The following is a 27749-nucleotide window of genomic DNA, read 5'->3' on the forward strand; positions in this document are numbered from 1 at the left end:
CTAATTCCTCTTAGTTTCCTCAAATGAGAAATAGGACTAAATACTTTTTATCATCCCCTCTACCTTATATACACTGAAATTCCCCATGGAATACTACTAAGTTATAGAACACATAGCAGCATTTAGCTTCAAACTAATATGAAATAAAAATAATTTTTATTTCTTTTTAATTATTGATTTAAAATATTGTACTACTTTGAAGAGATAATGTACTACTTACACATTTAGAATTAATGAGATTATAGAATGTCATAATATAGAAAAACTATTTTATGAAAGCTTTATTTGATATGGGGTGTTCTATGTTTTTAATAAAGCCATAACATTTTTCTGGCCAAAATATACAACATGGTTTGATAAGTCATAATGTAGCCATAGGTACTAAAGACAACATATTTGACATTGAGAATATCCTGGGAATCTAAGACACATAGTTATCACATGTATAGATGATCAACAATTTGAATACATTAAATTTGAATATGTAAATAAAATTTAAGACCTCCTATCTGATTTGACAGGCACAGCAAGTTTTACATATTAGCATGCATTCAAATCCTGACCAAAATACTTTCACTACTCAGGATCAAATGTTTAAACTCTTAAAGGAAATCTACTCTACCTTAATTACTCTAGGTCACTTGCACTGATTTTCACAGTTTTAACATTTTTATCATTTTTTGGTATCTACCACACAGAGATTTTAACTCTCAACCACTTAACACCCCGAAATATCTTAATTCCATCTCAGAAAATACAGGTTCATTTGAGAATCTAAGACACATTTTCCCTGGGTTTCTAATACATGTTTTTGTTTTTAATAGCAGTTAGTAGAATAAAAATAATCACTATGGAGAATTAGAAACCTTTGGGAAGGATTTGGATGGAGGATTCAGGGCAGTTGTTTATACTTCCCAACATATTTTTCCTAGTTAAATTATAATCATTTTACACCTCAGTTCAGGTCTTCTTTCTGCCTTCAGCCCTCCCTAAATTCCCAGGGAGCAGTGTTCCCACCTCAGTCTCCCTTCAGATCTTGGACACATGTCTGTGGGACCAAGAAAATTAGTACAGAGCTCTATGACTGCCTCTTGTGAACAATCTGAGCAAAGGATTGCTAAGCACAGAATGAGAACTTGAACTTACTAATTCATTATAATGTGACAAAAGGACCTCTGAAATGATACTAGTCATATAGGACTTGGAAGGGCACATTCAAATAAAATGTATACTCAATCAGTGTTGGTTCTTACCCATTCACGTCCCCAGCATACCAATTAAAAGTGAAAAGAAAAGAAACTCCTTTTATAATAATCGATTATAGGCAGGGCGAGCCAATAAAGAATCAAAGAAGAATCTAGCAAAAAATATTTTTAAGCCCTGACCCATGTGGCTCAGTTGTTTGGGTGTTGTTCCTTGCACCCAAGGGTGGCCAATTCAATTCCCAGTCAGGGCACGTGCCCCAATTGCTGACTCGATCCCCAGTGGATGTTTCACTCTCATGTTGATATTTCTCTCTGTCTCCTTTCCTCTCTCTCTAAAAATCGATTTTTAAAAAACTTAAGAAATACTTTTGTCAATAATAAAAATTCTTATTATTTAATCCAAGTAATTACTATGTGCTGAGTATGTGATCTGCATCATACAAAGTAGCATCTGATTAATGTTGAGTCCTGAGCTATAACGCTTTCTGTAGTTCCCCACAGACTTACTATTATTATTAAAAACGTTTCTATTGGAGGCACAGCCTCCTGTGATTTGGCCCCCTCTGCTTTTTCAGCTTTCCTACCTCCCATGTCCCAGTGCAGGCTCCTTAGTCCACGAACGCAGAAATTCCCAGGAGCCATGCCAGTCTTTGTACATTTATTAAGCTCCCAATGTCTCACCTACCTTTGCATTTCCAGTACTTAGCAGAGTTCTTGACACCTAGTCAGAAGGGACAATTGTCTAGAGTCGGCATGACCTTGCTGCCAGGAAATCAGCAAAATGCAGGTACTTTGGGGGGAAATATTAGAGCAGGAAACACTGCCTTGTTTTTCCCATAAACTACTAGGTAGATATTAAGTCTGGGGTTCTTTGTGTTTTATACTCATCAGCATGCTTCAAGAAAGACAAAGGAAAGACTATTAAGGAAAATGTAACAAATCACACCATTAAACATGTATTAATTACCTAATACGGGCAAGCATCTTATTCAGTAGTTGGGAAAACAGAGCCACTTTCCATGGCCTTGCAAGGTTACAAAGAGTTTTCCCTGAGTAGTTTGTTTGAACCATTTTGCGATGATAAAAAGTAGTTATTCTTGCAAAGCACTGCGAGTGAAGAATGTGAGAAGGAGGTACTTATCTGGGCTTGTGACCAAAGTTAGATTTTAACTCTCTGAAGTTTGCCTTATGAAGAGATATTATTATTTTAAAAAAAGTAGAACCTACAAGTGGAGATTTTTAAAAATTATAAAACTGTAGAACAGAGGTTGAAAACTCTCTGAAAAAGGCCCAATAGTACATATTTTAGGCTTTACAGGACCTGTGGTCTTTGTTTGCACCTATTCAACACTACACTGCAGAAGTGAATGAGCTCTGCAGGATTCCAATAAAACTTTATTTACAAGAGCAGGCAGCAGGGCAGATCTGGCCTCCAGGCCATCGGTTACTCACCCTGCTGCAGAGAATGGCTAGCATGAGCACCCTGCTACTTTTCTTAGCATGCAGAGAATAGTTGAATCTCACTAGGCCCAAGGAGAGAGGACCACTGAAAAATAAACTTAGGATTGCAAAATTCTTTTTTTAAAATATATTTTTATTGATTTCAGAAAGGAAAGGGGAGAGAGAGAGAAACATCAATGATGAAAGAGAATCCTCGATTGGCTGCCTCCTGGGGATTGAGCCCGCAACCCGGGCAGGTGCCCTGACTGGAAATCAAACCATGACTTCCTAGTTCATAGGTTGATGCTCAACCACTGAGCCATGCCGGCTGGGCCACAATCCTTACTGAGTCAAGTAAGAGGCATTTGAATCACACTTCCAAGGGTGTTCTTCCCTTTTCAGAAGGCTGGCTCTCACTGTGTTTGAATCCAGACACTTAGTGGCTCCAGGGGGAAACTGTTTTCTTCTCTTAGGAACGTCCTTGTGTGGTCTTTTGTCCACAAAGAGCAAGCTTCCCAACTGCACATTAAATTATACAGCGGAGGGGTAGACCCCCTTCTAAGCGTCTACCGTGGCTGTTGGCACAGACTGGCCTTTTTATTTCTATTTGCCTTTTCTAAGCAGTTCCTTCCTCTCTCTCCTAAGCAGATGCTGCAGCCAGTTACCTTATGCCTCGCTCCAAAGACTGGCATATGGCTCCATCGAACTCATTGTCAGCTTGTGCTCGATTTGCAGCTGGGGAAGCTGAAGGGAGGTGCTCCCTGGCAGGCCCCCGAGACCCTGGGGATTCAGCACCACGTCTCCTGCCACGTGGTGACACTCCTGGGAAAGGGGGAAAGGCTGCCAACACAAGCCTGCCAAGTCCCGGCTTTCACGGTTTCCTCCTGGGAGTGCTTCCGCTTCCTTCCCCGGCTTCGAACTTGAATGGACAGAGAAGAGAGAGACAGGGCCATTGAGGCGAGGCTCTCACATTTGCCTTCTAATTCTGTCCCGTAGGAAACGGGCCACCCACAGTGTTGGCAAAAGGAAGGGCAGCCAGAAGGACCTGCGGCCCCCTGATCTTTGGATCCATCATGAGGAAATGGAGATGAAAAACATCGAGAAGCCATCAGGCACCGACCCTACTGGGAGGGACACCCCCATCCAAAGTTGCCAAGAGCTCACACCCGTCAGTCACAGCCAGTCAGAAACCCAAATGGGGAGCAAAAGCACCTCTCATTCAGGTAATTCTCCCCTCTGCCGTCAGCAAAAGAACCCCAAAGGGTGTCCTCCACTCCCTCTTTTTGGAGGTAACCTTCCCACTAATTCAGTTATTTACCAATAGTTCAAATAATCTGATATAAATTTGGTTGATTAACTGGTTTACTTCCTGTCCCATCATCCTGTTGCCTGCTTTTTATGATTGCCATGCTTTTTGAAACTTCTAAGAGGTAGGAGGCGATACCATTGGGAAACATGGAAATGTGAAGCTTCAATGAATTGATTGCTTTTTGTTCAATCTTGAACAAAACATTTGTCAAGACAATAAAAGTTGAAGCCATTGTACACTTCTTAGTTCCCTATGTCTGTGGGTAATTGGAAGTTGATTATAATTTGCTGTCAATTCCTTGCTTTAAAAAATCACATCAAGGACACTTGAAATATGAAAACATTGACAATTCTGTTTCTTTGCCTTGATTACCATGAAGATCAACTCTCATCTCCATGCAGTCATGTGATATGATCACTAGCCTAGTTCAATGAAGTCTGTTTGATCTAAGAAAACCCCCAATGTTTAATAAAATGGTACAGAACAATCCGTGTCCAGGTATAACTAAGAAATCTAGAGAGTTGGTGGTAAGGTATTTCACTTTCTGTGGGTCCTCGTGTTTTTGAAATGCTTATGGGGAGTTGAATAATTAACAAGTGCTCTCATCAGAAAATCTCTTCGTCTACTCATGATATGTTTGTAGAGTGAGTAGCTATGGTTTTTAAACCAAATAAAAATATTTTAGTTGTTTAAGTATGTAACTGAATAACTAGATTTTCTCAGCTTTGAATTATTTAAACAAGGACTTCAGTTACTGATTTTCAATGATAAGTTTTTGAGTATTCCTTTTCTAGACCTTAAATAATATCTCAAGCAGAGTCTCTAACATTGATGTCACATTCAGTTATTAAATGCATTTTGGTTTCCTTAAGCACTACAGTGTGACACTTAAAGATTCCTCCTTGTGGCCAGCTAGACTTTTGGCTCTGAAGGTTGAGGTCATAATTTGTTCTTTAGATCCTCTAGCATCGTGGAATGAGATTGAGTGATTAGAGTGGGACAGTCTATTTCAGACACACATTTACCTATTCCTCCTACTTATCTCTTCTTCCTGGCTATGTTATTTTCTGGGTAATGAGTTTAAGGTGAATTTTATTAGTGAGGGTATATTGCTTGGGTCACAAGAAATTAGATGTTACGATTTAATACATTAAAATAAAAAAGGCATTGGCATGTCTGGCTAGAAATGATATAAAGAGTTGACTCATTGAAGAAAGTGTGTCTCTCAGGAGTATTGTTTTTCTTCCAGGTCAGGACACTGAAGAAGCAGGGAGCTCCATGTCCACTCTGGAGAGGTCATTGGCTGCACGCCGAGCCACCCGGGCAAAACTCATGATTCCTATGGATGCCCAGTCCAACAATCCCGGTGAGTCAAGATGGGTGCCACGCTGCGGAAATGCAGTGGGGTTTTTTTGTATCTTTTCCAAATCAGTTATCAAAAATTGGTTAACGTTTTCTCTGGTCTTTCTGGGTAAATGGACTTAATGAAGATTAACAAAAACCATATTATTTATAATTAGAAGTCAGAATTTTCACTCTGTTATTGCATTTGTTATATACAACGAAATGTTCTGGCAAACAACCCGCTACGTATTTAAGAAATTGTAAAAAAAATATATGAGTTGACATAAAAAGAGTTGAAATGCATGTCAATATTATTGAACTTATTCTAATGATCACCTTCATAGGTTTTTTTTTAAATTATGTAATAGGTACAATTTTTAAACTTAGTCTAGCACCCTTGAAGCAAGTATTAAGAGATACTCATTCACTATCCCCTTCTTGTTGAAGTTTTCTGTCATACTCCCATATTTATTGAAGATATTAGTATCTGGGGACCCCTTCCTTTCCAATTACCTCTCTGATCAATCTTGGTAATTACAATACCCATGCAGACAATCCATCGATGCCCCTAGACTGTTAGTTCCCTTATGTTACCTGAAATGATATTGGTTCTCTCCTACTGCAACACATCAATTCCATGTCACACACTAAACCAATAATCACACCCCCTACAAAATGTCAGTTTCTATCATCCCTTTTTCCAGCACCTTATTACTTTCTTGCTCACTTATTTGATTTCCCCCTTGCCAACAATTCTTCAATTTCACTACAACCTCCAATCCATTAGTTTTGCCACCTTTCCAGTGTTCCTCATCACCTCATGTCCTCATTTTCATCCAAACTCGGTTTCTAATCCATCATCATTTATTATTTTTAGTCCTTTGCAAACACCCTCATCTCCTTTGGTCCTCCTTCCCCATTATATCACCTGAAAAAACACAACCCTGGTTAAATCAGCTTCCCTGCCAACTCTTACCACATATCCCAATAGCTGACTCTAGAAGAAAAAAAAAAAAAAAAACATACCCTGCTTACTGGATATTTATGGCCACAAATCCTAGGTGAGCTGCCATCTATTTGGAAATGCCACTGCGTTTCTGTAGTCATTCATTGTCTCACTTTGTAAGATGAATGTCTTACATCTGTTCTCACTTTTCAGACTCCCAATACCTATTTCCTTGGTTCTTATATCAGCAAGAAATAGAAGCATTCAGAAATGATATCCTTATCTTTCCATCAAATCAGGTCCATCTATTTGTACTTTTACCTAAGGCTGGTTCTTTCTCTTGTGGATATCCCTTTTTTTACCCACTTAGGGACTCTGTCCTCCTCCCTCCCTTTTCTGTAGCATCAGTTTCCCCTCCAAATGATAACTCCAATAAGCATACAAATATTGTCTCACAACTCCTGTTTTATATAGCACCCTCACTTGATACCACTTTCCCCTCCATCTAAAGCCCCATTCCTCTCCTTGCTTGAAAAGCTCCTTTAAAGTTGACTATACATACTTTTGTCCTCTTTTAATCTTCCTTATTCATTTAAGGCCATTTTTTCCAGCCCCTCTCCATTGAAACCATGGTTGCCAAGGTTATCAATAATTTCCACATTAATCAAATGATCAATTCTCAGATGGTCAGGAAAATTGGACACAGCTTCTCACTCTTTGTTCTGAAATACATTTTGAGTTGAGTTGTAGTATACTAAATGCTCCTGGTTTTCTTCCTATACCACTGGCTGCTCCTTCTGAGTATCCTTCACTTGTTCCCCCTCTTCTTCCCAATCCCAAGAATCAGAGAGTACGCCAGGGCTTAGTCTTCAGCCTTCTCTCGTCTATCTACACTAGCTTCTTAGATGATCATCTAGTACCAATGGCCCTAATGCCATGTAAATGCGCATGAATCCCAAATGTTATCTCCAGCTTAATCTCTTCCCAGAATCCACATCAACTTCTATACAAATGCTGACTCAACTTCTCCAAATGGCTATTTAATAAGCAAGCCATCTATGTTCAATGGCTATCTAATAAGCAAGCCATCTGTGTTCAAAATGAAAATCTTGCTCTTCCATAATTCCTCTCCCCAACTCCAAACTCAGTCCTCCTACTATTTTCCCCCTTCAATACATGGTACCACTATTGATTCATTTACTGTAATTCAACTTTAGTTTCATGCTTCTTCATTTTGATTTTCTCACACTCCAAATTTAATCTTTAGTTCTTGCTTTCAAAATTTGTCCCAAATCTGACCACTGCTTTCCATTTTCACTGCTCTGCCCATATCCTAGACACCACTATCCTTTACAGATAACAGACTATAGCTACCAGCTTGTAACTACTTTCTTCCTTTTAGCTCTTTACCCTACAGTAAGTTGTCTTCTCGTTAGCCTTTCAATATACAAATATTGAAAGGTATTCCTTGTGTTACTTCTCTTGATTTCCATCACATATAGAACAAAATCCAATGTTTTTACATGTCTTATAAGGTACCAGGTGATCCACCCTCTGGCCTTATCCCTCACTTCATCTCCTGCTACTCCTGTCTGTAATCCATTTCAGCCACATAGTCCTCTTCTTTGTTTTTTGGACAATAATGCACCTTCCAACTCAGGGACTTTTCACTTGCTGTTCTCTTTGCTTGGACTCTCTTTTCATAGATATTTATATGGTTATTCCCTCATATCGTTCAAGTCTGTATTCAACTGCCACTACCATAAATAGGACTTCCCTGGCCATTGCCTAACATAGTGTCTTTGGTCATTCTGCTTCATTTTCCTTTATTGTGTATGACCATCCTTCTTACATTTTTTTTTATTATTTGTCTTCTATATCTTAATGCAATCTATATGAGAGCAGAGATTTTGCCTGTTTTGATTACTTTGTATCCTCAATAACCAGAACAGATCCTGGCACATGGTAGGCACACAGTTGATACAATTCACTCAATGAATGAATTAATGGTTGTTTCTTTCTACTTGCTATACATCCTATCTCCTCTATACTCCAGCACATCTCTCATTGTACCATAGTAAGTGCAAAAACATATATGGAATTTATAACAAATGCCAACTGTTCAACTCATGGGGTAGACAGTATTATTATTCCTGTTTTACTGATAAGCAAACAGAGGTTTGGAGAGTTTACGAACATCGCTTGCATTCACACAGTGAGTGAGTGCCAGCGCCAGACTTTGGACACAGAGGTCTGGCTTCAGAGTTCCACACTCTAATCATTATGCTCCCAGCTGTCATATTCTGTGAAGCCATTGTTCTTTTTTTCCCATTCATTTCACTACAGAGAGAGACTGTACATGTAGCTGCCCCTATGTTTTTTTCTCCTTCCAGTCACTTTCCTCTTGTCGCTGAGTTCTATTGGTGCCAATCTAACTTAGCTTTCTTTTTAAAACTCATTGTGTTTCAGAATCTTTGTGTGCCTTTCTGTCCCACATATAACTTTCTCATCCAGTAAGCTCCTATATCCATTGACTTTCCTTCCACAATAGCTTTTGAATCCCTGGCTACCTTCCCATTCCCAAGAGTCATATTTTTTATTCTATTCATATGGCCTCACACCTGAACTGTCCAAACAGCTTCATAATCAGTCTTCCTATCTCTAGTGTGTCTTCCAGACTCTTTTGCATCCCACTTACCAGATTTCTTCCTAAAACAACTTCAACATGACATTCCATTCCATACATTTCCCCAGTGGCTCCCCAGTGTCTACCAAGAGAAACAAGAACAAACTCCTCAGCATATCAGGTTTGAGTCTACATTCCTAGGTTCCTGTGGCTCTGCCCTTCTTTGTTATGCATACCCTATGCTCTTACTGAGCTGGACTAATTGCCAGTCCACTGATATACGTTGCCTTTTATTTGCTTTTCCTTTCTAACATGTTTTTCCTTTTGGAATGACCCAGTGCCTAACACTACCTAACAAAGTTCTGTGCATCTTTCTAAGACCAGAGCATATACTGATTCCAGATCTCAGACATTCTCTCTTTTCTGATTACCTCATTCAGAAATGATCATTTCTTTTCTCGTATTTGGATAGCACTTTTATACCACTTTTGTGACATTAATTATACAAGCTCGGCCCCATCTTCTTAGGTAATCAAATCCAAATCGTCCCTCCTCTAACAGGTTGTGAAGTACATGAGAGGGAACAAATTACCTAATTCATCTTCATATTCACACACTGTATGGCTCAATACCTAGCACAGAATTAGTGCTTGCTAAATATCTGCCACATGACTGAATGAAATCACAACTCTGCCAAGATACATATTTACAGTTTTATCAGCACAGTTATCTAGGGCCTTATCAATCACGTCAGTTGCAAAAAGCCTATTTTATTTATGAAAAATCTTAAAAGTTTACTTTAAAATCAACTTTGATTATATGTTGAAGTCATTTCCTTTTGTTGAATAAAGCTTCACCAACACAGAGCTTGGAGATAACAAGGAATTTATGTGACAAAATAACTTCAAATATATATATATGTTTAAAATCGTATACATGCATTATATTATAATTTTTAAATAATAAAAATAAATAAATTGCTAGTCATGCTAGGGCCACCATTCATGTAGAATAAGACTCTAGGAATAGAGAAGGCATGTTTTTATAGTCACAGAGCAATTCAGAGCTTGAGGGGACAACATGAGGCAACAGTGCAGTGAATAGACCCAGCGCAGGTTTGGGTTCTGACTCTCAGAGCCTTAGTTTCCAGACTATCTCTCCAAAGCATTAAATTCTTCCACAGAATTAACAGAAAATTCTCATTTCTTCAGCCTACTCTATACAATATATTCAGTTTCTGAACAACCCAACATTTTTAATGCCATTGTTCTGGCTTAAAAGAAAAAATAAGAAAGAAAAAAAAGTATAACAAAATCCAGGGAGCCTTAAGGTGTTTCTGTGGTGGCTTGATTAATCATTCCTTTGTTTGAGGCCATGGGAAGTTTTAAACCACAGGATAATGCTTCTTAGTCAGATGCTGAAGGAGTGGTTGTCTTTTCTAAAATTATTACTGAAGGAGTTTGTGGAAAGAGGTAAGTAAAGAACCTACACGATACTGTGAAGAGCATGCGTGGCGTTAAAGATGTGAACATATGGCCACTTCCATTGTCAGTCATGGGAACCCATAAGATTAAAAAATTAATATCTTTGTGTTGCAGCTGTCGTGAGTGCCATTCCTGTGCCAACCCTAGAAAGTGCCCAGTACCCAGGAATCCTCCCATCTCCCACGTGTGGATACCCCCACCCACAGTTCACTCTCCGGCCTGTGCCATTCCCAACGCTGTCCGTGGACCGAGGTTTCGGAACAGGAAAAAGTCAGTATCGTGTATTTCCTCTTGTGTGTGTTTTTTTTAAATGGGAACCAATGAATAATAATACCATGGGGTATCTCATCAAAGGTGTAGCATTTTGATGTTCTTAACTCTTAGAAAGATAAGATAACAAAGAATTTATGTGACAAAGTAACTTGAAGATAACAAAGAATTTATGTGACAAAGTAACTTCAAAGATATATATGTTTAAAATCATATACATGCATTATTCTGCTACCCATGACCTCGGTAGGAGAATTTTTTTCCAACATAGTCATTCCTTTGGATCCTACTTCATGCTTTCGGACTGATTCTCTAGGATCTCTTTTCACAGTATATGTAAGGAGTGGTGGGGAGCAAAGGTTCAATGGTTCAGGAAAGAGATGCTTTGATGGGTGCTTGGAATTTTATTTAGCACAATGTCCTCATGGTCCATCCATGTTGGCACAAAGGGCAGAGCGCCCTTCTTTCTCAAGGCTGAATAAAAGTTCATTGTACATACAGTACCACATCTTCTTTATTCATTCATCCATTGACGGACACTTAGGTTGACTCTACATCTTGGTAATTGTGAATAATGCTATGATGAACATGGGAGTGCAGATATCTCTATGAGATAGATATTTATTTCCATTGGAAAAAGTATTTCCAGAGGTGGGATTGCTGGGTCAACTGGTAGTTCTATTTTTAATGTTTTAGGAAACTCCATACTGTTTTCCATAGTATCTACACCAATTTACATGCCCACCAGCAGTGCACCATCACCAACGGTGCCATCTTTTGTCTTTGGGATGAGACCCACTCTAAAAGGTGTGCAGTGATATCTCATTGTGGTTTTGATTTGCATTCCCCTGATGATTAGTGATGCCAAGCACCTTGTCATGTACCGGTTGCCCAATTGTGTGTCTTCTTTGGAAAAATGTCCATTCAGTGCCTATGCCCATTTTTTAAATATTATTGAATGGATTATTTTTGCTTTTGAGTTTTATGAGTTTTGTTTTGTGTGGAGATTTTTTTTTTTTTGTCTTTTAACAATTGGTAGTTTTGTTGTTTTGTTTTGTTTTGTTTGTTTTTTTATTGATTAAGTTATTACATATGTGTCTTTACCCCCCATTCCTCCTCATCCCCCTACCCCCCACTCATGCCCTCACCCCCCTGGTGTCTATGTCCATTGGTGATGCTTATATGCATGCATACTAGTTCTTATGAGTTTTTTAATCTATTTTGAATATTCGCCCCTTAACAGATAAATGGTTTCCAAATATTTTCTACCACCCCTTACATTGCCTTTTCATTTTGTTTGTGGTTTCCTTTGCTGTATTGGAGCTTTGAAATTTGATGTGGTTCCTCCTTTGCTTATTGTTGCTTTTGGTGCCTTTGCATTTAGTGTCAAATCTAAATAACCATTGCTAAGGCCAGGGTCAAACAGCTTACCCCTATATATTCTTTTAGGAGTTTCATAGCTTCAGGTCTTAAATTTAAGGCCTTAATCCTTTATGAGTTGTTTTTGTGTTTGGTGTAAGATAGGGGACTGGTTTTATTTTTTTATGTGACAGTTTCATTTTCTCAGCACCATTTATTAAAGAGAGTATTGTTTTTATATTGTACAGGGTGGGAGCAAAAGTAGGTTTACAATTGTGAATATACAAAATACAGTTTATTTTGTATTATTATTTATTAATTATTGTATTATTTTTCATATGAACAACTCTAACCTAATTTTGTCCCACCCTGTATATTCTTGGCTCCTTTTTCACAAATTAATTGGCCATATGTCAATGGGCTTATTTCTGAACTTCCTATTCTATACCATTGATTTATATTTTATGACCATACCATACTATTTTGGTCACCATAGCTTTATAATATAATTTGAAATCAGGAAGTGTGATGACTCCAGATTTGTTCTTCTTTCTTAAGGTTTATTTGACTGGTTGGGTCTATAGTTTTTAGAAATTTTTTTTTTATTTCTGTGAAAAATATCATTAAATCTGTAGATCACCTTGGTTAATATGGACATTTTAACAATATTAATTCTGTTAATTGATGATCACCGATTAGCTTTCCATTTGTTTGTATCTTCTTCAATGTCTTCTATCAATGTTTTGTAGTTTTCAATGTGTAAATATTTCCCCTTTTAACTAATTTGTTTCTACGTATTTATTTTGATGCTACCTTAAATGAGATTATATTCTTACTTTTTTTCTGAGAATTTGTGTGGATATATAGAAATACAATTAATTTTTGGCTATGATTTTGTATCCTGATAGTAGTATTTCATTTGTTTGAAGAAAGGTGGGAATGGAGAGACCCTCAAGCTATTATATATACTCTGATGATTTTTCCTGTACCATTTGACTTTTTTCCCTTCAAGCACATTTTAAAATCGATTTTATGGCTTTCTTCTCTTAGTTAAGAACAGGTGACTCAGCAGCTCATGTGAAATAGGATGTTTTGTAATAGAGAAGATGGTAACAGCAATAAAATATACTTGTGAAGTAAGCTATATCTCTAACAAATCATAAATTGTTAGATGCAGCAAGGCTAGAATTAAAAGGCATCAAAAATCTGCCAAGAGAGAATTCGGTTTATTTTCCCTTTTCTCAGTGCACATCATATCTACAGAATAGAGTTGTGTGCAGAAACTTGAGAGAAAATAGTCCCTCAAACCATATTGGAGGGAATTAAATGAGAAAAATGTGGGAAGTCCCATAACTAAAAATTTCCAAAAGCCAGGACAATTAGGAAGGTAATTTCAGTCAACAAATTCAGAACCACAAATCCCCTCTTCAACTTTTAAAATGACCTCTCCCCAGCAGAAAAGAGAGTTACAGTTTTAGTTTAGTTTTTTCTTTGGATCATTTCCTACCACTTTCTTTTGATTTCATTTATGTTCTCTAACTTTAAGAAGCATGTGTAGGAAGGATGTGTAGAATGACCTTTATCTGTTCACTCCAGCAAGACGGGTATAAGCCCAAGTTCACTACTTTTTTTTAAAATTAAAAATTAACTTTTATTTATTCATAGTGTGTTTCTGTAATTTCTTTTCCTTATTTAAAGGCATAGTCTCCTTAGGAAAATCCAGTATCCCATTTACTCTTTTCCTTCTTTCTTGATTTGGTACAGCATGCAAAACTGTCTCATTGAATCATGGGGGGGGATGATTCCAAAAGTGAAAGTTCAATGAAAAAGAAAACAATAAATGAACTAGTACACAATTTGTTTTTGTCTGTGGTTAGAGTCTCATGAGCCAGGACTCAGATAGTGTGGGGAGCTGCGTATATGTGGAAGCAGAGATACCTCTGTGTCTGCCAGTCAGTTTTGCTGTGAACCTAAAACTGCTCTAAAAAATAAGCTTTATTAAGGAAGGGAAAAAAATGAATAAGGAAAGAAAGGAAGGAACAAAAGAAGGAAGAAAAGAAAAACTTTAGTCCCTGTGTAGATTTTATTTTGTTAATTTGTTTAAAAGTAGATATAATTGAAAAGGTAGTTCTATAACTTTTAAATAATATATAATATAAATATAAAATATACATATAATATAACAATTATATAAAGGTATACAAATAAAGGATTCTTGACAGAGTGCTTTTGAACCTCATCTAAAATCAAAACGCATAGACATTCTTCTATGCCTAGATGTCATAGATTTTTAAAATATATCTGTAGTCATTCGTCAAGGACTTTTGAGCAGAGCTATGTGCAATGCCAAAGGAATGGGAACAAATATGTGTTTCCAAGTGATTGCATAGGAAAAAAAATAAGCACCCTCTTTTCTAGGAAACTAAATATTCTCTAAATCACTGTCAGAAACAGTTAACTCCCAGCCATTCAGTATTGGTTTCTAAATGCCTTGGAGAACACTAAACATCCCTGTTCTCTCTCAAGCAGAAAACACTTCATGACTCCGGCTAGAGATGTCTTATTAGTCACCTTGAGAAACAGTGAAAGGCACACGTAGGAAGAGAAAAATGTGTGCAGGTGCAGGCTCTTCTTCCTCCGAAGTTACCCGAAAGACCTTTGAGTTTTACAAGAAATAAATCGCTGAAACCCGGCACCCAGAGACACACTACTTTCTGAAGTCACAGATACAGCTGCATTTCTCTCCTACCGTAAGGGGGGGCGGGAATGATATAATGTATTTGCATTACACACATTTGGTGATATATTGACAGAGATTTATGCAGTGTTGATAGACAGGTATTTTCTTTTCCTACCAAAGCACTGCAGGCCTGACCTCAGCCTCAGTAGGCAAATGAGTTGTCCTTGGAAAATATGGAGCAGGGCCATCTTTAAAAAACTTCAACCCATAGACAGTCTTGGGGCCAAGTCACGACAAAATTGGTGCCCCCGCTTCTTCATCTTTGAAGCAGGCAGGGAGTAGAGAAAGCCAGGTGGTTTCCATCGCTCCTTTCAACTTGAGCATTGTCTTCGTGAGAAGGCTGTTCAACTTTTTCCGTGTTATTTTTCTGCTCCAGCTCTACCCCCAATTGGAAATTAACTAACAATGGGACTTGATCTAGATAATAGCAGGGAGTTAATGGATTTTTCTCTAGGTTCTTATAAAAAATCTAGGCTGTGAGGAGCTGGGGTTGCTCAGAAATATTGCCTGATGCTATTCTTCTGAGACTCATGAACGAAGCACGTTCCTAAAGGTGTTTATGTCTCAAAGTGTCTTTGCCTAGAGTCATGGGGATGCTTTATTTCCTTCAAATGTTGCTATTTCAGACAGAAGAAAAATCCTCATTTCCATTTCTGCAATATATTTGCCAGTTATTCTGTTGCAATGATTTATGTGTTGACATAAATTTTTATCAAGTGCCCTGAGATTTGACTCCGTTGTGTAATCGTGTGCTATTTGTACAATGTATTTCTAACATTTCTTCCTTTGCAAACAAGTGCCTTGCTGGAACACGTTTGATTCTTGTTTTACTCTCTGAATTACAGGGAGGCTGCACTTTGTGGGCGAATGGAGGTTTTCTTTGCTTTCCGAGCTCTTAGCACAGCTAACGTCCTGTCAGGAGCCAATCTGCTTCACATAGGAGTCCTGCAGCTGGTGCCTGGACTGGCCGAAGGGGCTCATCTAAAATGAGAGCCTCCCTCCAGTGGAGCAGATGATACTGTGTTTGTTTAAGAGTTTTCCCTGCCTTACCTGTCAGCCATGTCTGAACAGCATTCCTTTTGCTCCATATAAAGTATAAAAACTGTGATTTGTCTATAGAATCCTGTACCTTGTCCATTGAATAAGGTATTAAGCAAAATTGTCATATTGAACAAAACAAAAACAGTTCCTTATGAATCACCTATACATTTAGTCATGAAGATGGGCCCTTCTATTGCCACCTAGCAGATTAGATTCGGCATTTTCCTTTTCGCAAAGTCTGGTAGTAAGGATTGATTTCACTAAAGAGCAGGTCCATCCGGTTGTTATGTTGCTACATCCTGTCCATTACTTCCCTCAAAGTCAAGAGCCACATCGTGGTGGTTCCAATGGGAATATCATGGTGGCCAGGCAAACACCTGAGGATGGAGGACTGGGCCCACAGAGAATTGTTATGTATCAGATGCTGATGAGCAATGCCATGAAAAAGAAGGAGAATGGGAGCAGCCCCCAAAATTCAGCGACATCATCAGAATTAATGTGAAGCTGGAGGATTTTAAAAAACTAAATTTCAGAAGACTAAAAATGTGCATGTAAAATTTATTAAAGCTATGACTGCAATAATATTTTACTGGTAACACAGATCTCTTTCATTTCAAAAATTTAGGAGAAATAAGAAAAATATGATGGAAGGAATAAAAAAAAACTCATGAAATACTTTTTTAATGGCTAAAGCCATTTTAATAATATGGTATGAATTAATTGTAACTCGTCTTCGATTCAGGGAATTGCTTAAGGTAGGTTTCTGAGGAAAATTGCAAACTTTCTTTCCCTAGAGAGGTATTTTTAATACGATAATATGAACCCTTTAACAAAAACCAGCCCATTGCCCTGGCCAGTTTGGCTCAGTGGATAGAGCATCGGCCTACAGACTCAAAGGTCCTGGGTTCGATTCCGGTCAAGGGCACATGCCCCAGTTGTGGGCTCAGTCCCCAGTAGGGGGCATTCAGGAGGCAGCCCACCAATGATTCCCTCTCATCATAGATGTTTCTCTCTCTCTCTCTCTTCCTTTCCCTTCCTCTCTGAAATCAATAAAAAATATATTTAAAAAAAAAAACAAAACAGCCCACTGGTAATGAAGAGGAGAGACCTACATATAGGTCCCTGCAGCTGCTTCTCTCTGACCTAGAGTGGAGACATATTTTTTTTAATTTGGATAATAGAACATTGGACAATAGAATATTATTGCAGTCATAGCTTTATAATTGTCTTTACCTCTAAAACTGTATTTTCATCCAACAGGTTACACAATCTTGACTGAACACAAGCACACATGTTCCTCTCCCCTTTACAGTCTAACAAGCATGTAGAATGTAGCTCTATAATACCTACCTGAAGACCCATCCCTTCTGCTCTTATCTGAGAACCAACAAGAATGTGCCTTAATGTTTTCCTTGCAGCTCTTGCCATTTTGCATGCATGTGCCCCTCTCTCCACTTTTAACAGGACTTCCTGGCTTAGGGATAAGGCCCTTCAGTTCACACTCCTCTTGCCCCCAGAGTCCTATCTACTTTGCTCTCTTGGCTGCATTTTTCTTCTTTGAAGAACTGTTTGTTGTTGTTGTTGTTGTTGTTTTTTCAAGTTTTTGCCTGTTTTCTGGCTCTGGTTGCAATGTTGCTACATCCTGTCTTCAGCCAACCCTTTATCTCCTCATCCTCATCTTTGCATGGGGTGAGCCCGAGGCTTCTTAGCGACCCAAAGGACCTCTAACCCTTTCGGAATATAGAAAAACGAGTTTTAATATCATATTCCCTCCGAAGGCACATTTCGCTTTTGCATATCTTTAATAGCATGTCTTGTTCTTTGGTATCTTAATCTCTACTCCCTTCAGCATTATCAGATTTTCTCTCTATCTCTTCTGCCCTTTGCTGACCTCACTGAGCCTCCCAGAGAGTTGTCTCAAAATTATCTCGCAAAGTAATTATCTTGCAATAGTTCCTGGTTAAAAATTATTTTTCAGAAGTGAGATATTATCTTCTGTTACTGCATTTTTTTCCAACTTACCCAATAGAACTGTCTTAAGAAATTAATAATCAGAAATACTCTTATTTTATCAACACTTCTACTTGCTATGCAGCTCTTTTCCTGTGTGGTTTAACGTGGACCTATTGACTTTGCCTTTGAATGAATAAAGGCAAGTCACAGTGTCCTTAGCATGGGGAACTGCCTTGCCAATGTTTAAGTCCATTCAACTGTGTTCTCTGGGGGGAAGGTGTGTTTCCTTATGAAAAACTGTCCAAATACCCGAAGGCTGTCACAGATGACTGTGCGAAACCTCTTCAACTATAGCAATCTACTGGCCAATTACGAGGTTTGCTACAAAAGAGAAAAATGACCATTCTGCATTCAGCTTGTTCCCGCAGACTCGTCCCCTCGTCTAACTTTTTAGTTGGATGTGCTTCTATTTTGTTATGGAAGATAATGATCGGGGTATTATTTGTATCATTTTATTAGCAATGCCTTTAACACCCGGTAACTGATGTGTTTGATAGTTGGCATAGCATGTTTAAATCACAGAAAAATTGGCATATTGGCTGCTGGATAATATTGCAGCTGTAGCTGGGTTTGGTACATTGAATTTCACTGACATTGCCATTTATGAAGAGAGAAATAACTCTTTTTTCTCGCTTCATCACTTATGATTACAGCGCCCAGACAGTTCAGGCAATGTAGTGTGTGCTGTATATACTTTACTACTATTCCTGAGAAATGGATGCCTGTCTCGCTGGATCTATTTCTATGGGTTAAAGGGGCAGTGCTATCGTATCCCATGAATATACCAAGAAGAATGAGGATGCTCATAACATGAAGAAGAGGTTGGCCAGATCTTAGCATATCATTCTGCATTGATCCAGGGGCCCTCGGATGACCTAGCTTTGTCTTGGAATAATGAATGGATTTTCACTTCTCCATTGCAGCAGTGAATGAAGGACCAGCCACCCAACCTCCACCCATGATGCCCCCAGCCCAGCCTGAGCATCCCAGCAGTGAGGAGGCGCCGAGCAGGACCATCCCCACAGCCTGTGTTCGACCAACGCATCCACTCCGCAGCTTTGCTAACCCCTTGCTACCTCCGCCAATGAGTGCAATAGAACCGAAAGTCCCTTACACGCCGCTCTTGTCTCAGCCAGGTAAAGCGCCCATTTGTCACATTGGAAACAGTGTTATCTTTGATGCCTCTACTTACGTCCAAGAGGGTTCCTGAGAAGGCCGGATGCAGCATATGTTTTCAGCAATGATTGTGTGCTCATGTCTGGTGCTGATGTGTGTAGTGCAGCTCTTACATAGCTGTCTTAAAAGCAGCTGGCTTGTTGGTGCCCTTCATTCCCTTGGGAAGTTGTTCACTAATCCTGATGCCCGTTGAGTACTTTTAATACAGGCTGTAGGTCTGCCCACGAGAAAATATGGGGAAAGTTCCTGATTCTCCAGTTTGCCACATGGGTCCTAGCATTTAAGGCTAGACTCCAAAACTAGAGTTAGAGGCACGAGAGTCTGCAAACCACCTTTCAGAGCACATTCTGCTCTGTGCCTTTCAATAGTCATCTCTGGGGATCCTTATTGCAGACTTCCAGGGCCAGAAAGAGTGTCAGAACCTGTGCGGAATCCAACTTCCTCGCTGCAGAAATAAAGAAAACAAAACTTAGATAGGTAGGAACTAGCCGCTCCAGGATGCCTTTCTAAGAGTATCAAATGGCAGAGGTGAGGAGCAGAGACCCCAGTTCCCAGGGAGGTCTTCATTCCAGTGTCTCAGCTGGTACCCAGGGGAGCTGAACCGGAACTCCTTTTTATTTCTGTTAGGGATTTGGGGGGAGAAGTGAGGGAGACAAGAAGAAGAAGAAAAAGAGGAGAGAGGAGAGAGGAGGAGAGGGAAGAGCTGGAGGGCTGGGAACAGATAGATAGGGTGAAAGGTACGTCAGTAGATAGATACGTAGATTCGTAAAAAAACTAGTGCTTACAATTATTTTGAATATTAGAATACTTCTTAACAACCCAATACATAAGACATAAGAGTGAAGTTCGATGGTTCCAAGAAAATAGAGGTGGCCCCTTAATAGCCCAAGGCAGCTGGCCTGGCCGATCTGCCGTTGTGCAAAGGCCCATGAATAAGCTTCTGTTACTCAGATTCAGACCCGCAGCAGTTGTAGCCACTGTTTTAGTTCGTAGGCCTCTTGATGACTGCAAAACTAGGACAAATACAATCGCACTGAGGAGAGCTATCTTCACATCGATATGAAGACTGTGTCTTGTTCCTGGCGTCATAGTCATTGGTTTGAGCGCATCACTTCCGGTGTTGGCAGCGTCCATGTGGTGTGCAGTATGGATGCTCAGCGGCCAGACCCTGAGAGGCGGGTGGAGAGGTGAACCCCGCATTCAGGAGAGATGCGGGTTCCACTGCTTGACATGCGCAGTGCACATCCGGCCTGGTGTTTAGGGTAGAGGGCAGCTTAATTGCATCTACTACTATGAGCTAGCCCACACTGAGCATGAGCTCTGTGACTGGCCTGCTCCAGGAGATGTGTAACATTGCTTTGGATCCTCAACACAATTTCGAGAGTAGCTACTTCCTTAGCCCCACCTCCCGGATATGGAAGCTGGGACACGGGGAACTGAAGTAGCATGTTTAAGGCTCCACAGCCAGTAAGAGTTGATGCACCCTTTCCTACTCTTTGCAGAAAGCATGGGTTCCGAAATGTTAGGAACTCATTTGTAGCTCTCGGTTTGTGTTCATTTAATAACAACAACAACAAAAAAGAGAGAGAGAAATTTAAAAATCTATCAGATTAAATTATTCCAAAACTGATAAAAAGGAGAAAAATGGAAACATCTGAAATAATGCTGAGTTAAGGAATACCCTTTCTTCACAAGCCTTTTTTAAAGCATAGTTGGTACACAGTATTAGATGAGTTTCAGGTGTACAATATAGTAAATGATTTGACATTTTTACACTTTATAATGTGATCATCCCGCTAATTCTAGTAATCATCTGTCACCATACAAACTTATCACAGTATTATTACTATTTTTTGTTTCTTCACTCACATTTTTTAAAGGAAACGTAAGAGATTTAACTATCCTATGCTGAAGAACGTAATTTTTATTACAAAAACGAAAGTGCTATGGTACTTTGTACTGTTAACTATTCTCTCTACTTGCAAGTAGAGTGGAGGTTTTTAGTAACTGTGTTACATAGAGAGAAAAAAAAGCTGAAAATGATTCTCTGGAGTCCATGTTACATGAACATTTTATGGTGGTGGCAATGTTTGGTTTGGGACACACAGTTTGGAGATCACCTCATGCTCCAAAGAACTCTAATTTTAGGATGAGCACCTGTCAGGAGACAGGACAAAGTAAGGCCATTGTTCTTTATTAGTCATTGTTTCCTTCTAGTTATAAAAATACTACAGCTGCCGTAAACAAAATCTGACACACCGTAGCATAAGCGGGTATATTATGTCTTTAAAAGCTTTGAAACAGAGTTTGTTCCTCAATCTCTACACCTATTCTCTCAAATAACAAGCATCTAAGAAGAACCATTCTCTGATTTTATGTCATGTGGGCAAGATCTCATTTTCTTTTTATTCTCATTGTACATTTATGAGCTCTCTTTTGTTTCACTCTCATTCTTGTTTTTATTTGAACTTTCGTAAAAGCCGTAGCGTCTTTCATATTTTCCAGCGTCCGTGTCTTGCGTTTTGGGCTTGATTTTATAGTTTTCATCTTTTCCCTTTAAACACCCCCTCCCCCACGCACCTTGTGGCACACCCGGCCAGCACTTTGGAATCGTTAAATGCCTTTTCCTTTCAGTTTCTCCTTCATTGTCTGCCTGCAATTCCAGTTCATTTCATAATGTCCTACCTCGTGATTTTCAAATAAGTCCTCCCTGCATTGCTCCTGACACATGGTAAATAGTATGCTTTTAAGAAAGCGCTGATGTTTACTTATTCTAATAGAAAAAGAAAATTAGCTGACTGACAAATGTATTAGCTGTGACATTAACTACATGTGTCTCAGCCTAAAAAATGAAATACTTAGAGCTTTCAACCAATTTTAATTCTAAGAAAATCATTACTCTAGTCAAACTGATTGATGAAGTGAAGTCATTCTCTTGTCGGCTGAAAAAAAAAAACACATCTCAAAGAAATTTTCTCTGGGTTTCACAATAAAAGGCCGTGTAAGTACTAATGACTGTATCTTTACTTAACACAAGTAATTCCTCTCGAGTGGGGCCCTGCTATAATGTTTTAAAGATCCTGCCTGACGAAAAGCTCTTTCTGCTCTGAAACCTGAGAATTAGGATCGATGAACATGCTCCTTCCCTCTGCCCTTCCCACGGGTGGGTGTTCACGGGCGTCATTGACCTGTTTGCCTTCCACTGAGACACGCAGCTGTGTTCGCAGCACTTGTACACTGAGCGGCCAGATTATTATGATCTCTGAACACGTAATAATCTGGCCACTCAGTGTATATCCTATATAATAAAAGGCTAATATGCAAATTGTCCCCTCGACCAGGAGTTCAACCAGCAGGCAGGCTGGCTAACCGCTGATGTCCCCTCCCCCTCGCCAGGCTGGCCGGACTTCACCCATCCACCCATGCACGAGTTCATGCACGAGTTCATGCACCAGGCCTGTGTGTGTGTGTGTGTGTGTGTGTGTGTGTGTGTGTGTGTGTGTGTATACATACACACACACACACACACACACACACACACACACATATACATACACACATACACACTGAGTGGTCAGATTATTATGAGTTCAGAGACCATAATAGCCTGGCCACTCAGTGTATATGAGGCACAGGGCAGCACCATTGTGAGGGAACGGTCTTCACGGAGTGGCAGAGAACTGTGCGGTGTTTCCATAGCGAGTGGGAGTTAGGAAGTCACCCTGTTTTCATAGCACCTGAAATCTGCCTCCCCAAACACACAGACCCATCCCTTTGGTTTTGTTTGTTTGTTTGTTTGTTTGTTTTCCTTCCACCTGCTGATTTGGAAATTTCGCTTACTAGACTCTGGGGTGTTTTATTGTGTTTCTTACAATTTCATCATCACCTCATGATAAAGCGGTTCTGTTTCTTTTTAAAATACATATATTTCATTGAGGAAATGAGATGGAGAGAGAGATAGAAACATCAATGATGAGAGGGAATCATTGATCGGCTGCCTCCTGCACGCCCCACACTGGGGATCAAGCCCACAACCCTGGACCCAAATCAAACCTGGGACTCTTCAGTCCACAGGTCAACGCTCCATCCACTTAACCCAACCGGCCAGGATGTGGTTCCGTTTCTTGATGCTTCCTCCACAGACGTGAATAACCTGTGGTGTTCACACAATCGGGGGCTGCAGTCACAGCACTTTGCAAATCCCAGGGTGGACATGTGAGGGATGTGGCTTAGTCCCTTTCAGGCTAAATGGAAGATGTTTGATGGAGCGCTGGGCTGAGGGCTCTATAGATCTGACACGTATTCGACAAAAGGCCACGGTAAGGTGGGGCTTTTTTCTTCACCAGTGCAAATTCCTTTCAGCGATGAAATGATCGGCTGCACTTTAAATGAACCTGGATTAGGAGACCATTTGTCTTCCGGGCTGTAATTCTAAAGGGAAATAAAACCGGACCCTTTCATGGGGGCCTTTTACACCGTACGCCGTTTTGCAACATGAGCCCCCGAGTTCTTGCGTCTTTGCAAAGCTGCATAAATGCCCTATTGTCCTTCATGTACACATTGCATTTCTATGCATTTTTATTTGTAAAAGCCAGACCCTAGAACAGTCTCATCTTTTCAATCTTCTAGGGATCAATATGTCAGTGGACATGACAAGACCAAAACTCACTTCATTGTCCTGCGAAATTGAGTTTGATTTTCCCTCTGCAAATTGTGGCATGCGCTTCAATTTGTCTGAGCGCGGAGGACAAGGAGTGGGTGCAGGTGGCTGCAGGGGACAGAAAAGGCACTTGATTTATCTTACCTGGCTGGTCGGGAAATCATGTGTTCCTGCTCCAACCTGATCTTTATGATAGGCCTCGTTTCAGTAAATATGCTATCACACAAAACCGCCAATAAATTACTCGAATGCATTAATACAATTGCTTTTCCTGGGCCACTTGTAGGCCACTGTCTGGGGTGTTCAGCAAGGATGCCCCATGCGTGTTCTGTTCTGCTGACCCCAGTCAGAGGAAGAGGTCACGGGAGATCAGACATCCTCTAGCAGGTGAAACAAGACGGTCACTTTTCGGGCCAGTCAGATCAAATAAATCATTGGCACAGCTAAGTACGAGGGGTATGTTGATCTGGCAGTATTGGAACCAATAACATCAATCCATTCTAGGGTAGAAAATTAAACTACTGCCTTTTCAAATTCCATCTTATGTGTAAGCTCATCTGTGTGGTTTTCTGTTTGTTTTGTTTTAGTAGCTCCTTGGAATTGGCCTATTCTCATCTCTGAGTGATATTTTTGATAGATGAAATGTGATTTGCTTTGGTCTAGTCATCCTAAATTATCCCTTGGTAAAAAAAGTATTTAAGTTAAAGTTGCCTTATATGGCACCAATATTTGTGACTCTGGAACGTACTTGGTATTTTAATAAATTACTATTTCCTCTATTATGGCATTCCATATGTAGGAAAGAGCTCTGCTAATAATCTCAGAGAGGGAAACAACTTCTAGAGAATTCTTTATGAGGAAGCCACATGTCTGCTGCCTCATTTGTAGGTAACAAAGCTGAGGCCTGAAAAGCAAAGCAGCTTGCCCAAGGTCAACAACTGAGCTAATGGCTAAAATTCAAAGAACTCAAAACAATATAACATAGAAGGAAAACAAAGGATTTTATTTCACTTTCTTCGTCATGTGAACACTTATTCTTGAATTGGCTTTTTTTTTTTTTTTTTTTTTGTCTCTACAAGAAGACTTCTTGGATGATCCTAATTAAATATTCCCCAAAAATAACTGTCTTATGGCAGGTAGGCTCATGTAGTTTAGTATTTGAGTAAATGTTTTAGTCCTTTATGGAGGCTAAATGGAGTAAAGATATTATAGCAAGAGTTGGGACTAGCCAAGTCCCCTGGAATAGCTCCTTTGTTCTTAAATTCACCTGACCGACCTGCACAGTTCTTTACAGGAAGGTAGGGAACCAGGGAGTTGATATTTGTTGCTTTCAGTACCAGACACGATGGATAGCCAAGGCTTTGGAGTCCAATAATAAAAGTAAAGATGAGCAGAAGGAAGTATAAAATGAAAATAAAAGTTAAGACACATGAGAATATTATCAGATTGTGCTTAGAATGTGAGGATCAAGGAGATTCAAATGGCTGGTATTTTTTTAGAATTGAGGAAAGCTTTTGGGAGGAGGGAGTGGATGACCACAATTGAGTCCCAATTTGAATCCTTTTGATCAAATTTCTGCCCAATTAAAAAATAAGAGAAAATATTACCCCAAAAATTACTAGATTATATACATACTAGAGGTCCAGTGCACGAAATTCGCGCATGGGTAGGCCGAAGCCTGGCTGGCGATCAGGGCCAATCTGTGGGGCAACCAGCAGGGCGATAGGGGGGTGGCCCCACCCCCCATCACCACCCACTCGCAAGCCAGCCCTGCCACCACCACCGGTCGCCTCCCTCTGCGGGGCGACTGGTGGGGCAATCGGTGGGGGACGGGGGGTGGGGGGGGACCGCTGGCACCCACCTTGCCTGGCCTGGGGCCTGCGGGCTGGGGGAAGCTCCTGCGTTGAGTGTCTGCCCCCTGGTGGTCAGTGTGTGTCATAGTGACCGGTCGTTCTGCCATTCGGTTGATTTGCATATTAAGCTTTTATTATATAGGATATATAATTGAGGCTAATTAGGAACTTAATAGACAATTAAACTCAAAGGCTAAAGTATTGAATTGCCATCTAGATAATCATAAAAGAAATTTTTCAAAAAGTCTGTTTTCAAAACTTTGTTACCTAGTAGGCTCCATAATTTAAGAAGAATGTCCTTGGACTATACTGTGGAGTGGGCGACCTTGTAAGTAGCAGAGAATGGTGAGGGAAAGTGGGAGCAAAAGGTTGTTTTCAAAGCAGAAAATATTCCTTTCCCATTTCCTAAGGACCTGATAAGTCACATGGTTAACTAACTGCTATATAGCTTTTGTTATTTATGAAATACCATGAGGGTCAAAATGTCTTTTTAAAAACCAGCTTAGATGAAATTAATAAGGTTGATGCTTTAATTTTGTCACCTTTTATAGTTTATTGAGGTCATTTCCGAGTGAATTCATGCCTACCTGAGGCTTAACTATTATCACCAGTATAGCTGCAGAGGTAGATATTCAGAGGGGTTGAATAGCTTGTAACTGTTCCAGAACCATGTATCATTATTCTTGGGACCTTTATACAAGCACTTACATATAACAGACACTCTGTAAATATTTCTTGAGTGTGCCAGAATAGAATAATAAAGGTAAGCCAAAAATTGAATTCAGGTTTCAATTTTAAGTCTCATGATGATTATAAGTGAAACAAGGCAACCTGAGAGTCAGTAAAAAGTTTAGATATTGATGATAAATGCAGGTAAGATCAAATGATTTCCAGATCCATGACCATTTGATTAGAAAATGCTAAGTGTTCCTAATGATAACTAACACCTCAGGCTAAAGTGAAAGTAAATTGCATGGAGTGGAAAAGCAATATGAAAGCACCATCCCTGGAAATTCCATTTAATAATTTAACTTTGTGAAAATAAACAGGCACGCAGTGACATCCTAGTAAAATGAAGAAGAGTAGCATCCACTTTGTTCTTAAAAGCAGGGTGTGCAGCTCCATGGAAATAGAGTCTTGAGGATTAATCTCTTCATTCTGCCAGTTGGGGAATTGATTTTGCTCCCCTCAATCCTGCTTATTCTCATCTGTGAAATTAGTCTTTCCTCTTTAAAAGATACTGAACTCTAACAGTCTTAATTACTGCAGTAATAAGAGTGGATGGATATTCTCTCTGTGATTTTTCTTTGCTTTGTGAAATAACATAAATGAAAGATTTTTATTTGAATAAAGATTTTAAGCAGTTGACAGAGTTCTTTATAGTTTATCAATTAGTGTCAGGCTTTATAGTTTCCCAATTTCTCCTTGAAAAAACAAGGCGAAATTTTGAAAGAAACAAACAAAACGTGTCCACATAAAACTCTGTGCTAATGGACCATTGAAAATGTGTTGTGAGAAATCTAACACAATGAAAACCCAAAATCTGTGATATGAAAATCAAGTGAGAATTTAACCATCAGCAAAGTATTTCTAAAGATGTGACCTGTAACATCTAAAAGAATGTGTAAAAACATTTAAAGCTATGCTTCTGGATGTTTGTAACTTTGATCCTACTGGCAGAACTGAACGAAGAATTCAAGTGCCATGTGTTTTACATCTCGTGTGTTTTACAGCGTTGACTTTTATCGTAGGCTTGCAGGATTGATGTTCTTATTGCAAGAACCTATTTACTGGAACATCAAGGCTCTCCAAAGAGAATGCCTTTACCATTTGTGGTAAAGGAGATTTTAACAAGCTTCTTTGTGTGTGTGTGTGAAAAGCAATGATAAGTAAGCCCAATTGATTTCAAAATGAGAGACATATTATGACATAATTGCATATTAGAGACTTATAAGAATAATGGAACTTCAAATGACTGCTCTTTTCATATCTCCTCCAAATTGCCCTCTTTAATATTCTTTCACATTTTCTGTTTCCTTCCCCAGTTGTTCATATCTTTCTACTGTGGTCATCAGCGTCGGGATTTTTAATAGAAATGGAATATTTTACACTACAGTCATGTGTTAGCCTTTAAAGTCCAAGATTGCTAACTTAACCTATAGTTTCAGTTGGTATTGCATTTAAAATCATAGTGATCTGTTTGATTATTTTCCTTTTTGGCTACTCTTCAGAGAGGTACCTCCGTCGGGTAAGAGAAACGGGCTGCCTGTGCACACGGGTCTG

The 27749-nt window shown here is 39.4% G+C and overlaps 2 protein-coding genes across 2 annotated transcripts in view; one reads left to right on the plus strand and one right to left on the minus strand.

The window, feature by feature from the left end:
• Positions 1–27749, plus strand: part of DCC (DCC netrin 1 receptor) — a gene marked incomplete at both ends in the record, with an annotated part of 938651 nt that overhangs the window by 893923 nt on the left and 16979 nt on the right. The window contains 4 exons of the mRNA XM_079784846.1: positions 3642–3868; positions 5204–5320; positions 10469–10633; positions 18704–18913. Of these exons, the coding sequence (XP_079640972.1) occupies positions 3642–3868; positions 5204–5320; positions 10469–10633; positions 18704–18913 (719 nt within the window). The remainder of the gene's footprint in view (positions 1–3641; positions 3869–5203; positions 5321–10468; positions 10634–18703; positions 18914–27749) is intronic.
• The window catches only part of ZNF397 (zinc finger protein 397), a 687602-nt gene that overhangs the window by 134385 nt on the left and 525468 nt on the right, over positions 1–27749 (minus strand). The gene's annotated exons all lie outside the window — the stretch shown is intronic.

This window comes from Cnephaeus nilssonii (assembly GCF_951640355.1).
Source record: "Cnephaeus nilssonii genome assembly, chromosome: 11".
Lineage (NCBI taxonomy): Eukaryota > Metazoa > Chordata > Mammalia > Chiroptera > Vespertilionidae > Cnephaeus > Cnephaeus nilssonii.